Source organism: Nicotiana tabacum, chromosome 11 (assembly GCF_000715075.1).
Source record: "Nicotiana tabacum cultivar K326 chromosome 11, ASM71507v2, whole genome shotgun sequence".
Taxonomy (NCBI): Eukaryota; Viridiplantae; Streptophyta; class Magnoliopsida; order Solanales; family Solanaceae; genus Nicotiana; species Nicotiana tabacum.
In genome coordinates this window covers 71,021,453-71,039,357 of record NC_134090.1, presented here as the reverse complement: position 1 = coordinate 71,039,357, position 17,905 = coordinate 71,021,453, and the positions used below count along the sequence as shown (strand labels likewise).

The 17,905-nt window shown below is 39.2% G+C and overlaps 1 protein-coding gene across 3 annotated transcripts; it reads left to right on the top strand.

Annotated features, from left to right (window-relative positions):
* Positions 1 to 73: 73 nt before the first annotated feature.
* On the top strand, positions 74 to 3,093 carry LOC107759278 (uncharacterized). 3 transcript variants are annotated; one of them, XM_016577164.2, is made up of 4 exons: positions 74 to 270; positions 778 to 818; positions 1,335 to 2,002; positions 2,486 to 3,093. In XM_016577164.2, the coding sequence occupies exons 3-4, from the start codon at positions 1,441 to 1,443 to the stop codon at positions 2,857 to 2,859; spliced, it is 936 nt and encodes a 311-aa protein (XP_016432650.1). In that variant the 5' UTR covers positions 74 to 270; positions 778 to 818; positions 1,335 to 1,440; the 3' UTR covers positions 2,860 to 3,093. The 3 variants fall into 3 exon arrangements, with proteins under 3 accessions (XP_016432650.1, XP_016432649.1, XP_016432647.1); XM_016577163.2 differs by having other exon boundaries at positions 622 to 818; XM_016577161.2 differs by lacking the exon at positions 778 to 818 and having other exon boundaries at positions 77 to 270.
* Positions 3,094 to 17,905: the final 14,812 nt, after the last annotated feature.

Genomic DNA, 17,905 nt, shown 5'->3' with positions numbered 1-17,905 from the left:
GCCCGGACCAGAATACAGTCTTAGGCCCAAGTTGAGGCAAGACGAAACCAGTCCGCATCTGAATGGATTGTCTATTATACCCTTATATATGTTCTGTCACGAGGATAAATTAGTAATTGTGGCGAAACATTCAGAAGCTGCTCTCTCGCCCTGCTCCTCCGTCTCTCACTCAATTTCTTCTCCTCTGTTGGTCTTGCCTGTTTTCCTCTCAAAGTTTCTCCATCTAGCTCCTGCTTGGGCTCGATATGTGTGTTGTACTTCTCCATTCTGGTGAGTATTTTTGCTCCATCCCGATTGTTGCTAATGGGATTTTGCTGGTTTCTGTTTTTAATCCAACGTATGTCAGTAATCGCATCTGATTTACACATGCATGTTTCGAAATAGATACCCAATTGCATGATTTTGAGGATACAAATCTGATTTTTTTGAAAAATCAAACTTTAACTCCTTTTTCCCGATGTTTCTCTTCTTTTTTCTCTTTGTTGATGGTCAAATGGTGTGTTTTCAAAACTGCCTATCAAGTGTGCGAGTTGCTATGTTTTGTTTTTTTGGTCTTGCAATCAAAAAGTAGGAGTTATTGGGAAAAGAACTTGCACAATTCAAGTTATTTAATTTGCTTAGGTATCAGAAAGAAACAGAAAGTTTTACGTAATAGCTAAAGACACAACTGTCACCTGGTATTTGATCGTCCACTTGAAAGAAGTCTGTCTGGTATGCCAATCTGGTTCAAGGTGTTTGATGGTATGCCTGAAACAGTAGAATACCAATTTTTTCCAGGTGTTCCATGATATGCTCATCTATCATTCAGGAAATACAAGGTACATTATTACTTAAAATGGACAGTATCGTTAGCCTATCTATCTTGTGTTTCATTTTTGTCTTTTGGTTGGAAACCCCAACCCTTTAAATCCTGATACCATAACAAGAGAATTTGAAATTAAAACTTAATATCATAATAAGAGAATTTGGAATCAACTAATGAGGTATCGATTCTTTGAATTACATTTGAAGTTAATAAAAATGTACTATAAATCTATATTTTCACGAATTATTGTCTCTGTGTATGTGTGTATAGAATTTGAAGGATTACATATATGAACCAACTATGATAGCAAATATTTTGGGAAAGCAAGCAATCCTTCCGAGCCCTCTGTCATCTTCATATATCACTTAAGGCCGGCCCTGAACATGTGTGCTTTACTTACACGGTTTCTGTTAGGATTTTGCCAATCATCTCATGAAACTTGCATTAGTTAGTGGACCGCATTTTAATTTTCCCACTCATAAGAGGTGTGTATACAACGGAAGTTTGTTTTGAAAGATATAAATTTCAGGTTCATGCCTGAGATCAGTTCATCAAGACGAATAGAAGGAGCCTAAAATTTTTGAACCTCAATACCTGTCAGAATACCTGTCGTTGAAGAAATAGATGAAGCAAAAATGAGAACAAAACTAAAGTCCTCAACTATATCGAAGTTCTTTTCTCTGCTGTTGATCATGCTCATGATTGCTTTTGTTGTATCGATTACTGATTCTCCATTAGCTGAGGTAAATGAGGCTGATAGCTCAGAAAACGATCTAGAACAAGGACAGTATGACTTGGAGATTGAACATGTTTCTTTAGTTATCCTAGCTGAGGGGAATCAATACTCTGATAGTTCAGAAAGGGATCTAGACCAAGGGCATCTTACAGCTTCATATCTTCAGCTTGAGTTGGCTGAAACGACTATGAGTTTTGATTCTGTACTTGAGTCAGTGAACCACATTAATACTGAAAGCTTAAGCTCTGTGAAAGACGATTTTGCTTCTGAAGATGCCCAACCTTTGAAAATGCTGCAGAGATCTCCGATTGATAGAAATGGAGGTAATGTTGGAGCATTCCATATCCTGGGAATTTCCTCATCCTCACTTGTCCTGGGTTTGCTAGCTGCGACAGTTCTCCAGCTCTATCTAAAGAGGAGATGTGATAAGATCATTCTTCATCCCGTAGATGAAGTCTCAAGTAAGAATATTGTAGATGAACTTCAAATTCACCAGCATCTGCCTGCGCTTATTATCAAATTGATAGTTGATAGAATATTATATGTAGATATACTAGCGAAATCATACAGTAAGAGGTCGCTTTGTAGCTGGTTAGGAGAAAAGTTATCTATGTATTGGGGGCAACATAACTTATACAATGTTTGGTAGCCATTAGTTATTTTGTACAAAATTCAGCATAACTAATACCATGTTTGGTTGTCATTTTACAATTCTACATAAATAGTACATGTATAAGTTACGAGTCAATCTGTGTATTATTTTATGCGGGGTAGAAGATGAAATAACTAATACATGTATTAGTCATACATGGATAAAATATTGAAATGACAAATTTACCCCTATCATTTTACACATAAAGGCTTCCTTCTATACATGTGATTTTCTTTGTCCAAGGTCGGACTCTCGTCAGGCTCTCCAATAATTGTTCCTCCTAATGTGACAGAACATAATGTTGTCAAAGAGAAAGAATATTCCTCTCAAAACTGGCCAACAGAGGTTGATGTCTCAGGGGAGTACTCTTGTACTTCAGAAATGAGCTGCAGCTTTCAGATGAGTTCAACTTATAAAGAGAAATATCCCGAATCAGTAAATGATGACGAAGCTCAGAGCATAGAGAAGAAACCAAGAAAGAGTAATAGGAGAGAGTCCTTGGCTGCGTCTGATGAGTACTCAATGGGTTCACCTTCTTATGGAAGTATCACTACATACGAGAGGGTTCCTAGCAAGCATGCAAGTGGAACGGAAAATGCCATCATCCCCGTAAGGCGCTCAAGCAGAATTAGAAGCCATGTCCCTTCTTCAACATTTAGATTCTGAAGATGTTTTGCTTGTTTGCTAGAGCAGAACCAGAAGTCATGTAACAAGCAAACATCTTTTAGGCATAGTCATTCCTAACTAATACATTCTGACGCAATTGAAGTGATCCAGACGTAGTGATTTGTGTTCTTTTTTATGTTTTACTTAGCTGATGGCTTTGATAGTGCAACTTTCTACATGCTGTTTCTGTAAGTGGAGAATTTCCAGTGATTTGTGCATAACCCTTTCTACATACTGACTCTGTGAGTTGAGGTTTTTCAGGTGGTTTGGTGTAACACTTTGCTTGACCTCCTTGTAGTAGCTGGGGCACTGAAGATCAACCTGGTAGATCAGTTAATGTTGATGGGTTAGCTTCAAGAGGAGGAAACTTTTCCCTCACTGGAAAAATAGAAAAAAGTCTTATATGGTTTGAATATTTTGAGAGAGGTTTTGGAAGGAAACTAGAGTTTGACTATATATCTATATTATTATAACATTATGAATACAATGTCGGTTTATAAAAATAACCTTATAATATTAAGCATTATAACTCATAATAAAAGGACATAACCGGAATTCTAGATATTAGCATTATAATCCTATTAGTTTTAGGACATAATACTACATGTTAGGAATCTTACATGATTACCTTTAGGAATACTATTAGTATAATTACTTTCGGCTGGCTAATTCATATAAAAATGAACAAGTAAATATCTTTAGTCATGCAATCTCATTACTTTCAGGATATACTTCTTAAGAATTCCTATTACTAATTTAATTTGAAAAGTAATATAATGTCCTATTACTAATTTAATTTGAGAATATATTATATTGTCCAAATCCATTTAGAAAAAGGAGAGCCTAAATTATTATAAAAGCATAAATACAATATTAATATACCAAAATAGCCCAAAAAGATTAAACGGAAGAGCTCATAGGGAAAGGACATTACTGCAATAACCTTTTTTTTTCAATACAATACCTTCTATGCTAATTTTTAAAATTTAAGATTTAAAAATTAATAAAATTTATCTATTAATTTTTTATTAAAAATATGTAGGAAGGTTTAATAAAGTCAATTTCATAAGAGTCCTCCGTATTGGCAATACATTACTACTCCATAATGTCCAATACCAAGAAAAGGAAAAGTAATATTGAATGGACTGTATAAAGAGTTGAAATTGAGAAAAAAATACCCCACAATAATATATTTTTATATTATGTTTGAATTATTTTTCTACTCAAATAATATTTTTTAATCAATTTTTTGTCTAATATTAAAAAAATACCCAATTATTAAACAATTAAGAAAATATTTAAGAATATAAATGTATGAGAAAGAGGAAAAAAAAGGTTGGTAAGAGTCAATACCACTAATGATTCTATAGACATAAAGATCTAGAAGTTAAATGTCATATATAATTTTTTACTCTTTGAAAATAAAATTTATGATGGATAAAATTATAACTAAGACTAAATATTCAAAACAAGAGATGAACTAATATTAAGATCTAAATCAACATAGAATAGATTATTTTTATGTTAAAACCAAATAATTAAATTTTTTAATTAATTATTTAACAAGAGAATCCAATTTAATTATTTTTTAAATTCATCATATGAGTAAAATTCTTATTCAAGTTAAAAAAAAAATCTTAGGATACATAATTTATTCAATATAAAGAGCGTTAGAACACAAAGTAAAAAAGTTAGTATATTATTAAGAATCAAAATGATATACAAGTGTCTGAGGAAGCACAATCAAAGCTAAATCCTAATCAAGAATAAACTTTTAAGACTATAATACAAAGAGTCGGCTCTGCTATAACAAGATTATTCTTTATAGATGCCTCCGACGAAATTGAAATAATATTTCTATGTCATGCATTACTTGCAAATATCATATCACGAGGCATGACACTATTATAATAGCAAGTGGTATACCAACAACGATTTTATTGTGAGGACACCCACTTTAGATTTGATATACCTCTTCAAACAACTTAAATAACCATCACAAATATATCAAAGCAAAGCAATAGTGCTAAATTTATAAGGAAATTAAAATTGATAATATGGAATGAAACACTTATGGCTAAGTGTCAAACGATCGAAATAATTATCCGGAGTTCTAGAGATATATTGGATATTAATGAAATGTTTGGTGGAAATTAATGGTTTGAGAGGTAATGTATGTCAAGTACTACCAGTAGTTTCAAAATTGACAAAAGTAGAGAATGTAAAAGCTTGCTTGCCAAAGTTATACTTCTAGTATCAAATGAAAAAGATTCAATTAACAAGAAATATAAAGTAAGAACAGATTCAGTATTCAGTGTCTTCTTGCTTCGTATTGGAAACAAAGAAGAGCAACCAATAAAAGATGATTTGGTTCTTCCTGAACACTTGGTTATTAATGTCACACCTCCTTTTTGCGCGCCCCGCCCCGAGGGGTAAGATGCGCGGGTGGAGTTTTTCCAATTTAAGTGACAATATTCGAAATGGGATTATTTATTTAATTCAGAGTCGCCACTTGGGAAAGGTTTGACTTTTGGTGTCCCAAGTCACCGGTTTATCTTGAATCCCAAATCGAGGAAATTTTCGACTTTTCCAAATGAAGTCTGCGAACCAGAAATTCTAAGTAAGGAATTCTGTTGACCCGAGGGAAGGTGTTAGGCACCCTCGAATCCCGTGGTTCTAGCACGGTCGCTTAAATTGTTATAATGGCTAAATATCTGATTTAAATACATGTTACGACTTACGTGCTTTTATTAAGTTTAAACCGCTTTTATTATTATCATTTATTTTTATAGAATTGCAACGTCGTGAAAATGCATCTCGAACCACGTCACAATCAATGCACCCGTAGTTGTTAACACATTTCGACTCCGTTGAGATTTGAATTTGGGTCACATAAATGCGCACCCGAATTTAAGAATGTAATTTAATTAAGTCGCGCCTAAAGAATCTAACGCGTTATTGTCTTTGGGGAGGGCAGTGGAATTCACTAAACAGCCCGTCCCAAATTCTAAGTATTTATTATGATCAATTATTGAGGGCCCCGCAATTTGCATTTTTTATTCGGCGAGGCTCGTCTCATTATTTTAGAAGGGTACCCTATAATGACTACATTTCTACTACATTTATCTTTAAAGAGAAGGATGATGCCGAATTTTGCTGGTTTGGACAAATACGGACTGAATCCTTATTATGTTTGCCGAACCTAAACTTGTTTGATTACCTGATTGATTGTTCATGAGGTGAGGGTTACCGCATGCTTTGTCTTCATCGAGTGAATATGCTTATTAATTCGCTAAGTGAGATTGCAAACAAACTAACAACATATATTGAGTTATGTTTAACGACCTCCAAGTTCTATTTTTAACACTCTAACCTATTTGAAATTGATAAAAAAACGAAATCGGCTGTTTTATTAGGGAAATTACTACTAATTGAACTCAAAAATGATTATTAGTTTTTCTCAACAATCATCACATCATTTCGAAACAAAGAATCTATACCGAAACCCAGTATCGAACCTGCATTGGAACGAATAAACTGACAGGAGAACTGGCATTCATAGCCAGACTCTTAATGTGACTGTATGGGAGTTTGTTTGGGATACATTTATCCCGGACCCAGTTCCACAGTTTTGTCAATTCAGTGGTCTAGGCAAAATACATACAAGTGCTTACCATGACTCTATGTTATACAGTCATAACTAAACCAAACAAGTGTTATACTGAACTGAATATATACTAAATCAGAACATGCTGTCTATGTCATGCTGTCATTACTGTTGAACCATGCTATCTAACAGTTCATCTTAAACAGAATGTATGCTAGTTTATACAGAATATTTGCAGTTCGCAGTAAAAATACAGGCCCAACTAACATTCGAACTATCTTTTTACACCAATGCTATAACATAAACTGATGTTCATTTCTTTATTTCTGCTTCAACTTCAAACTTTCAACAATACAAGGTTCAAAGGTTGTGTACCTGGGAATATTTGCAATTGAAGAAGAGGGCAATCAGTAGAGTAACAATGAACAAATGCAGCAGCAGTAACAGCACTATCAGTAGCAACAAGGCAGAATAGCAGCAGGCAAAACAATACAGCCAGAAACAGGCTCGAGTGCAGAGATGCAACTATGGCCAATAGAAAGCAATAGCCAAATAGCAGCAACACCCAGTGGAATAGAATCAGAAATCCAGATAGACCAAACCAGTAGTAAACCAATGAAAACACTCGACTAATAGACACAACTGGAATTTCAAAGAATCAGAATTGATTTGAACAGGTTGAACAACTGAAACCCAGTAATAATAGGAGGAAAAAGCTTCTGATTGTTGGTTGTATCCCTTCTATCCCTTAAACTCTTTCTATCTATGTGTATCTATTTTGTATGTATTTCAGCTCTCCTGTCCAAACTCCTCACAGTGTGTTTTTCTTTTTTAACCTTGAAAGTCAGTCCTCTTTTCTGTATGTCTGTCCCTCCTCTTTATAAGCCTTCCTTACCCCTTTCTAAACAGCCTGTTTAGACTATTACCATACCCCTCCCATGTGCCTTTAACCTTTTTCAGTTCCACTTTAGTTAATTAGGTATAAAAACCCCATCATTCCCTGGTAGATTTAACTTTTCCATTTTATTTAACTAAAAGCAAGTATGGGCAGTAGGATATGTTGACAGCATATGCTGTCAAACCATTTTAAAATTAAACAAAAACCTTTATGCAGGCCACAGGCTGTGCACCAATGCACATGAGGTGCACCAATGCACATGAGGTGCACCAATGCACATGCTGTGCAAGAGTGCACATGCCCTCCAATTCAGCATTTAAACCAAACATCCCTTTTACATTACTGATCCAAATCAACAGCTATAAGTAAACAAATTTGGTTTTTAATTGGTTCAACAAATGTTCAACAGAAGCAAGTTGATTTACTATGCTCAGACAGTTGAAACTAATTGACGACTCATGTCGACTCGACTATATTAGCATTAACATACACAATCGTAGCCAAAAATCAGACATTCAGAAGTATGGGACACATGACTCGACTTATACTGATTAAAACAGAAATTGTACTTCGAGGAATTAGTTAGTCAGTACAAATTTGGAATACAACCAATACACATGCCTCATCAGAATAGGAGGGGAGGGCTTCAGACAAACACGGAGGTTCAAACAAAGTGGACAAACAAAAGTTGATAAAATTAAAACAAATATGAACAGTCTTTTAAAACAAATCACACGGGCTAAAAACAAATAAAAGAAAAGAAAGCAGACTCACCTTAAACTTGAAAAGTTAAAAGTTTGAACCCGGATTTGGACAGACCTTTCTTAAGGCTGAACGGACTTTAATCGAAGTGTTTCACAGATGAGAAACACTTCGATTAAGGTCCATTAGACCTTAATCTCTTTGGTTTGAACCGTTTTGAACCAGTGACGAGGGACCTTGTGGTTTCAAAACTCAGATCTAATATTCGTGCTTCCCTGGTTAGATTCGGACCAAACCAAGTATGGTTCGGTCACGAGGAGGGTCCGGGGAGTGTCTGGTATGAAGCTGGGGTTGGTTGGTGTAGATCGAGTTTTGACTCGAATCTTCAAATGAAGATTCGAGGACCTGGGGGTGATTCGAAGTGTGTGGTTGGTAGATTTAGGTTCAGGATGGCATGGGGGTTCTATGGTGTTCAGGTGGAGGTCACCGGCGTTCAGGCCGCCGGGTTTCTGGTGAAGGTGTGCAGGGGCGGCTAGGGTTTGAAGGGGATGGGTTTGGTGAAGACGAAGGCGGGGGTGTTGGCTAGGGGGGCAGGGTAAGGATCTAGGCTTATATAGTTAGTGGTGGGTTGATCTCAACCATTAGATCAATCTAGATCTACGGTTTGGATCTGATGGTCTTAAATGAAACGGTGTCGTTTTGAGGGTTGAGGGTTGGGGTCGGTCCGGGTGAGACGGGTCGGGTTTATTGGTGGGTTATGGGGAATTGATCTTTACCGTTGATCAATTTGAGATCAACGGCCCAGATCAGGCACGACTCAAACGACGCCGTTTGGACACCCTGGGTATCAGGTGGTCTGGACCGGGCAGGCCTGGGTCTTGGGGCTGTTCGTTTGGGCCAATTTTAACAAAATTGGCCCAAGTCCGGAAGGGAAGGGGTCCTTTTTTTTATTTATTTATTTATTTCTTTTTCTCTTTTTTTTCTCATTTATTTTAAAACAAAACTAAGCCAAAAAATCAAATTAAAATTAAATACACACTCAATACAATTATTTGCACACACACTAAAATATTTCAAAACAGGTAAAGTCAAACAAAATAAAATCACGGACGAAGATGCCTATTCATGATTTTCTATTTAACGACCGGATTACGGTTCGAATTATGCAGGACACATATTTTTTTAAATTTTGTTTTAATAAAGTAAATAAATAAAAACGGGCCGAAGTTACAAACAAATCAACAAGGTGCCGCACAGAAATCCAAAAATTGTGCAGCAGGGCTAATTGTTATTTTTTTTTCTTATTTCTTTTTGGAGCGATTGTCGTGCGAAACAAAAATCACGTGCTCACAGCTGCCCCTCTTTGTTCAGAAACACGAAGAGTTTTCGTGCAAAGATAAAGTGAGCGTGTATGAGCGATTTTTGCCTATGGACCACTCCGTATGAAGCATTTTTTTTGAAAGATCTGACCGAATCTTGCTTCAAAGATTTCCTACATATCCTGGGCTAAACAGGAATCAGGTCAATGTAGTTCGAGAAGTTTTGGTAGCTGGGACTACCATGGGACTGCAATGCTTGCTGCTACTGCTGCTGCTGTTGTCACTGCTACGTCACTGACCGCCTTATTACAACCAAACAAAAATTAGAAACTGAACTAACTACTTATATGTATGTCAACTGCTAGTTACAAGATTCCTATCTATGATTCTTTTACGACTTGATCTTGGGTCTTAGCTGATTCTGCTTGTAGACTCCGATCTGAATCTTGATGCTTGCGAGTTGTGGTGACCTGTTTAATCTCTAGGATACTGAGTGAGGCGCGACTGGCAGGGTTCAGGACCTTAATTAAATGCTGGAGTCAATCCGCCTTCCATTTACTCCGAATCTTGGGACACCTCTTTTTCTTCTTTGATTTTGAGTTGAGACTCATCTCGCGGGTCATTTCGATCCGTGTGGCTCGAGGTTAGACCTGCGGGAAAAAACAAACAAACGAACGAAATTTTCTGCCCCAGTTTCACTAGGAAAATTTCGTTAATTATTCACCAGGAAGTTCATAAAATTGATGAAAGAGGATATGCATGCTCAGTTCAGGGCTGGAGCCCTAACACCGGCTAGCTGGGGAGAGGTTCGGTTTGGGGTTTAAAACCCTAACGCCGAACAAAGGAAGAATTCAGTTTAGGGTTTAAAACCCTAATGCTGATTGCATGGAAAAGCTCAGTTTAGAGTTTAAAACTCTAATGCTGGCTGAAAAGGAAAAATTTAGTTTAGGGTTTTAAAACCCTAATGCTGACTAAAAGGAAAATTCAGTTTAGGGTTTAAAACCCTAATGCTGATTGCACGGAAAAGCTCAGTTTAGAGTTTAAAACTCTAATGCTGGCTGAAAGGGAAAAGTTCAGTTTAGGGTTTAAAACCCTAATGCTGACTAAAAGGAAAATTCAGTTTAGGGTTTAAAACCCTAATGCTGATTGCATGGAAAAGCTCAGTTTAGAGTTTAAAACTCTAATGCTGGCTGAAAGGAAAAATTTAGTTTAGGGTTTTAAAACCCTAATGCTGACTAAAAGGAAAATTCAGTTTAGGGTTTAAAACCCTAATGCTGATTGCACGGAAAAGCTCAGTTTAGAGTTTAAAACTCTAATGCTGGCTGAAAGGGAAAAGTTCAGTTTAGGGTTTAAAACCCTAATGCTGACTAAAAGAAAAATTCAGTTTAGGGTTAAAAACCCTAATGCTGATTGCATGGAAAAAGCTCAGTTTAGAGTTTAAAACTCTAATGCTGGCTGAAAGGAAAAAGTTCAGTTTAGGGTTTAAAACCCTAATGCTGATTGCATGAAAAAGCTCAGTTTAGAGTTTAAAACTCTAATGCTGGCTGAAAGGAAAATTCAGTTTAGGGTTTAAAACCCTAATGCTGATTGCATGAAAAAGCTCAGTTTAGAGTTTAAAACTCTAATGCTGGCTGAAAGGAAAATTCAGTTTAGGGTTTAAAACCCTAATGCTGATTGCATGAAAAAGCTCAGTTTAGAGTTTAAAACTCTAATGCTGGCTGAAAAGAAAATTCAGTTTAGGGTTTAAAACCCTAATGCTGATTGCATGAAAAAGCTCAGTTTAGAGTTTAAAACTCTAATGCTGGCTGAAAGGGAAAAGTTCAGTTTAGGGTTTAAAACCCTAATGCTGACTAAAAGGAAAATTCAGTTTAGGGTTAAAAACCCTAATGCTGATTGCATGGAAAAGCTCAGTTTAGAGCTTAAAACTCTAATGCTGGCTGAAAGGAAAAAGTTCAGTTTAGGGTTTAAAACCCTAATGCTGATTGCATGAAAAACTCAGTTTAGAGTTTAAAACTCTAATGCTGGCTGAAAGGAAAATTCAGTTTAGGGTTTAAAACCCTAATGCTGATTGCATGAAAAAGCTTAGTTTAGAGTTTAAAACTCTAATGCTGGCTGAAAGGAAAATTCAGTTTAGGGTTTAAAACCCTAATGCTGATTGCATGAAAAAGCTCAGTTTAGAGTTTAAAACTCTAATGCTGGCTGAAAGGAAAATTCAGTTTAGGGTTTAAAACCCTAATGCTGATTGCATGAAAAAGCTCAGTTTAGAGTTTAAAACTCTAATGCTGGCTGAAAGGAAAAAGTTTAGTTTAGGGTTTAAAACCCTAATGCTGACTAAAAGGAAAATTCAGTTTAGGGTTTAAAACCCTAATGCTGATTGGCTGGGGATAAAGCTCGAGAATACTACACGATCTATTTTTGAGTTTTCTTGTTTTAATAGAAGATAAAAAGGGAGTTTTGCGGGAACTTACCTTTTGAGTGAATTCCTTATTGCCAAAATGTTTCTTGTACCCGTGTACCTTCTTCTTTGGGCGACACCTGCTTCTTGCACGGTTGTCTTGGATTAACACCTGTTTCAACTTCTCAGACAAAGAACAATTGTTAGTTCGGAAATGACGGTTGGTTCGGTGACCTTGATCGTTCCCAATTGCTTCGTTGCGTCTTTACTTCTGTTGCGAAGTCCCGCCATTGATTTGATTCGAATGGCGAAACCTTTAGACTGCACAGGCTTGTATTTCCGGATTCTGTGATGACTTGCTTCGTAAGGCTTTTTTTTTTTGTGTGTCCCGTTTTGCTTGGAGGTTCTTAACGGGGATTTTATTGGAAGTATTTTGTGGGAATTTGTACAACAAAGGAAGCTCTGTGGGGAATATTTATAAAGTGGATTCTTTGTGTGGATTTTTGTACAATGGGGTTGGGGATTTATCTCAAAATGAGTTTCCCAGGGTTTGTTGGGGTAAGCTTGTTGGGGAATATTTACAAAAGGACTCGCTGGGGATGTGCTGATGAAATTCCAACGGGGATTTTTTTTATTTTTTTTATTTTTTATACTGGGGAGACTTTGTGGGAGATTGTACAAAAGAGAAACTCTGTGGGGTTCTGTACAGGGGGAGACTCTGTGGGGATTTGTCCGAAGGTGGACTTGCTGGGGAAGATTTCAAGATTTCTCTCTTTTTCCTTTACTCCGGAACACCATCAAACGTCATGATTCATCATGCTTGGGTAATCATATCAACGAGATGAGGTGCTTTCCTTCATGAGACGGGATTCCGTGCAAACAAACCTGCCACCTGTCCTTTTCGGTGTGTCCTGAACTTGGGGTTAAAATGCGAAAGGGATTCGAAAAGAAACAAAGAAAGGGAAAACAAATCAGAAAAGGAATACCCTTTTCGGGATGAGAAAGACTTATCTGAGGAAGATAAACGCTGGCTTTAAATGACATGACATGCTCTTTGGACTGGACGTCTGACCTTCTAAGGGCTTGCGTTTTCCTGAACCAGAACGGATCTGTGATTCCAAACTGGTGGCACTCTGCTGAAACTTTCTTGGGATGGAGTCATTCTTTTCGGCCAACAGCGCCCTTTTACGGGTTTTCGCTGGCTGACCTCTCTCATTTCTCTTCCTGTCATCGCTTGATAGCACTCTTTGCGAGTTTTTACTAATCAAGCTCTCTCATTTTGGTTTCTCTATTCCCGTCGCCTCGTGGTGCCCGAAGGTTTTCACCGCCGAGGCTCTCTCATTTTATCTCTCTCAATTCAGAGTGTGATGGTCTTCATTTGTGACGCTTATTGATTCCCCACCATATTTGGTAATTGATTTGAAGGCTTGTGCTTGGTAAAGAAAAGGTAGATGATACTAACTTCTAAACTGCTCGACGTGCCCCGGTTTCAATTTCAGGGTGAATGGGATTTTATTGTTGGTGTGACTGAACCTCAGGGAGAGGCTGCCTACGTATCCTTTCAGAATCAAGTCAAACGTAGTTCAGGCCTCAATCAATGTTTTGTTTTGTTTTCTTCTTTTTTTTTTGTTTTGTTTTGTAAGCGGCTCAAAAGTTGGTAAAGAGAATTGGGTAGTTTTTGGGGAGTAGTGGGGAATAAACACCTTCGCCATTTTCAACGTGTCAGGACTATTGGAGTATGATTTAGACGTAGTACCTCTTGACCGCATCTGCATTTACTGCTGTGTCGGGGTCATTTCCTTCGATATCACCTAAATACAATGCTCCTCTTGGCAATATTTTCCTTACGATGTATGGGCCTTTCCAATTTGGGGCAAACTTCCCTTTTGCTTCTTCATGATGCGGCAGAATACGCCTCAGTACCAGCTGACCTACTTCGAAATTCCGGGGTCGGACTTTCTTGTTGTAAGCACGGGCCATCCTTTGTTGGTACAGCTGTCCGTGACAAACTGCGGCCATTCGCTTTTCATCAATCAACGTCAATTGCTCCAGTCGAGCCTTAACCCACTCGCTGTCTTCGATTTCTGCTTCGACAATGATTCGAAGCGAAGGAATCTCTACCTCTGCCGGTATTACAGCCTCGGTCCCATAAACCAAAAGATAAGGAGTCGCTCCCACCGATGTGCGTACCGTAGTGCGGTACCCCAATAATGCAAAAGGTAACTGCTCATGCCACTGTCGGGAACTTTGTATTGTTTTCCTCAAAATCTTCTTGATGTTTTTATTTGCAGCTTCCACAGCACCATTGGCTTTTGGCCGATAAGGAGTGGAATTCCTGTGTGTTATCTTGAATTGCTCGCACACATCTCCCATCAAGTGACTGTTCAAGTTTGCCGCATTATCTGTAATGATAGTCGCAGGAATACCGAAGCGACAGATAAGATTTGAGTGTACAAAATCCACTACAGCTTTCTTGGTGACCGACTTGAGAGTGACAGCCTCTACCCATTTCGTAAAGTAGTCTATGGCAACTAGTATAAACCTGTGTCCGTTTGAGGCCTTTGGTTCAATTGGTCCAATGACGTCCATGCCCCAGGCGACAAATGGCCATGGTGCGGACATGAGATGCAGTTCCGTGGGAGGTGCATGAATCAAATCACCGTGCACCTGACACTGATGACACTTCCGAACGAAACTAAAGCAATCCTTTTCCATGGTCATCCAGTAATAACCTGCTCGAAGGATTTTCTTCGCCAAGACATACCCGTTCATGTGAGGTCCACACACACCTGCGTGTACTTCGTGCATGATCTTTCTTGCCTCCTCGATATCGACGCATCGTAAGAGATTGAGGTCCGGGGTCCTCTTATATAACAATTCACCGCTTAGAAAGAAACCACTTGCATGTCGCCTAATGGTCTTCTTCTGATCTCTAGTAGCATGCTCTGGGTATTCTTGCGTCTTCAGGAACCTCTTGATGTCATGGTACCAAGGCTGCGTATTTGATCCCGCCTCGATTACACTGCAGTAACCGTGTCTTTCCTTGATTTGGATTTCCAAAGGATCGACGTGGGCGTCGCCCGGGTAGGGTAGCATAGAAGCCAGAGTAGCAAGTGCATCTGCCAATTCATTGTGACACCTCGGAATATACCTGAACTCTATTGAGATAAAGCGCTTGCTGAGGTCCTCCACATGTTGTCGGTATGGGATAAGTTTGACATCCCGAGTTTCCCACTCGCCTTGAACTTGCCGGATGATCAGGTCAGAATCTCCCATAATCAGTAAGTCTTTGACATCCTGATCGATTTCCATATGCATGCCCATAATGCAGGCTTCGTATTCAGCTGTATTATTTGTGCAGAAGAAACGAAGTCTAGCTGTGGCGGGATAATGCTGACCGGCAGGCGAGATCAAAATTGCCCCAATCCCTATACCCTTGGCGTTCACGGCTCCGTCAAAGAACATCTTCCAAACATGAGCTTCTTCCGAGATCACTTCTACGGTGTTTACCTCTTCATCTGGAAAGTAGGTATCCAATGGCTGGTATTCCTCATCGACCGGGTTTTCGGCCAAATGATCTGCTAACGCCTGGGCTTTCATTGCCGTGCGAGTGACATAAACTATGTCGAATTCCGTAAGCAAGATTTGCCATTTAGCCAGTCTCCCAGTAGGCATTGGTTTCTGAAATATATACTTCAAGGGATCCAACCTGCTTATGAGGAATGTAGTGTGGGCTTGGAGATAATGTCTCAGCTTTTGAGCAACCCATGTGAGAGCGCAGCATGTCCTTTCCAGCAGAGTGTATTTGGCCTCGTAGCTGGTGAATTTCTTGCTCAGGTAGTAGATTGCTTGTTCCTTCTTTCCGGTTATGTCGTGTTGCCCGAGGACGCAACCGAAAGAGTTCTCCAAGACTGTCAGATACAAGAAAAGTGGCCTCCCTGGTTCTGGAGGGACCAAGACTGGGGGATTCGAAAGGTATTCTTTGACTTTATCAAAGGCTTCTTGACACTCAGGTGTCCATTTGATCGCCGCATCTTTCCTTAACAGCTTGAATATGGGCTCACACGTGCTTGTCAGCTGGGCAATGAACCGACTGATGTAATTCAACCTGCCCAACAGACTCATCACGTCTTTCTTTGTTCTCGGGGGAGGCAGCTCTCTGATGGATTTTATCTTAGTTGGATCTAGCTCGATACCTCTCCTGCTTACAATGAAGCCCAAAAGTTTGCCCGACGGAACTCCGAAAGCGCATTTGGCTGGATTTAGCTTTAAGTCATACTTCCTTAGCCTCTCGAAGAATTTCCTCAAGTCTTGGATGTGGTTATCCTGCGTCCTGGACTTGGCTATCACATCGTCCACGTACACCTCTATTTCCTGATGCATCATGTCATGGAAAATGGCAGTCATGGCCCTCATGTAAGTAGCCCCAACATTCTTCAGACCAAATGGCATGACCCGGTAACAGTAGGTGCCCCAAGGCGTGGTGAAGGCAGTTTTCTCGGCGTCTTCTTCATCCATCAATACCTGGTGATACCCAGCATAACAATCTACGAAAGACTGTATCTCGTGTTTGGCACAATTGTCGACGAGGATGTGGATGTTGGGCAGCGGGAAGTTATCTTTGGGACTTGCTCTGTTCAGATCTCGGTAATCTACACATACCCGAGTTTTCCCATCCTTTTTTGGTACTGGCACCACGTTTGCCAACCATGTTGTATATTGGACTACCCGGATCACTCCTGTTTTCAGTTGCTTGGTGATCTCCTCCTTAATCTTGTCACTGACCTCAGTTTTGAACTTTCGTTGCTTTTGTTGAACTGGGGGACAATCAGGATGAATCGGCAATTTATGAACCACCAGATCAACACCTAGTCCCGGCATGTCATCATATGACCAAGCAAACACATCTTTGAATTCGAAAAGAAGTTGAATTATCGCCTCTCGCGTTTTCTTGTCCGTGTGAATGCTTATCTTGGTCTCCCGGATTTCTTCCGGGGTTCCTAAATTTACCGGTTCAGTGTCATTCAGATTTGGCTTAGGTTTATTCTCGAAATATTCCAACTCTCGGTTTATCTCCCTAAAAGCCTCTTCCGCATCGTATTCTGGTTCTGGGTTCGTTAATTCGCAGTTAAATAACTCGTTGTGATCTGGGCGTGAAATCCGCAAGCATGTCATATTTAAAGCCGCATTATTAGGACTGAAAAGGAAGATAAAAGGAAAAGTAATAAAAATCAGAACAAAAGAAAGAATAGGAAAGCAATGATGAGAGTTTTTTTTTTTGTATATTTTCTTTGGAAAGTTGGAAGACAACAATGTTTACAACTAGGAATTCAAAACAACAATTGAAAAGAAGAAAACGTTCAAGTTATGTCCCGGAGATAACTTGTGATACAGGAAAGGTGGTAGGACAGGTCTACCCGGACTTCCGTCTAGTCGGGAATGGCGTGGCCTCCCAGTTTTGGAGTTTGGCGTTTGGCCCCATGTACATCATCTCAGCAGTGCTTGTGCCTTCGCCTGGTTGAACCATATGGACCTCGTAAAGCATTTTTCTCATCGCCCCACATATTTCCTCGATTTCCTCAGCTGCGAAGACTTCATCATCTTCTTCTTCAGCGTACCTTGGTCCGATGAAAGTCGCATATAAATCCGGCAGTGGTTGAGGCAGCTTCCAGCCCTCATTTCTCCTTTTCTTTGCCCATTTTTCGTCTGCTGGAGTAGGTTTGAAACCTAGTCCAAAAGGTTTCTTGATGACTGGTAAAGTAATGGGTTCTGTTATTCCCTGAAGGGTTCGTCCAAGTCCCTTCCCTGGCCTAAATCCGTGCCTGATCATCTCTTTTGCCACCATGATCGAAGCGTTAGACAAGAAAGGCTGGGGGCAAGGTACTCCCTCTTCGTGCTGCTCTGCCAGTACCACCTCGAAAGCTTGATAGACCGTATGTTCGCTCCCTTCTCTCGGTTCAAGATACGAGATGGATGGGTCCCGGTAAATGGCATGTTCGTCTTCCCCATGGACCACGATTTCTTGGTCTTCGTACTCGAATTTCACCATCTGGTGAAGAGTGGAAGGCACGGCTCCTGCCGCATGGATCCAAGGTCTGCCAAGGAGGAAATTGTAGGATGTGTCC

Coding starts and splice junctions, on each gene's coding strand:
- LOC107759278 (XM_016577164.2), top strand. CDS start 1,441: ATGAGAACAAAACTAAAGTCCTCAACTATATCGAAGTTCTTTTCTCTG. Junction 2,003..2,485: donor TCCCGTAGATGAAGTCTCAA/GTAAGAATATTG, acceptor CTAATGTGACAG/AACATAATGTTGTCAAAGAG.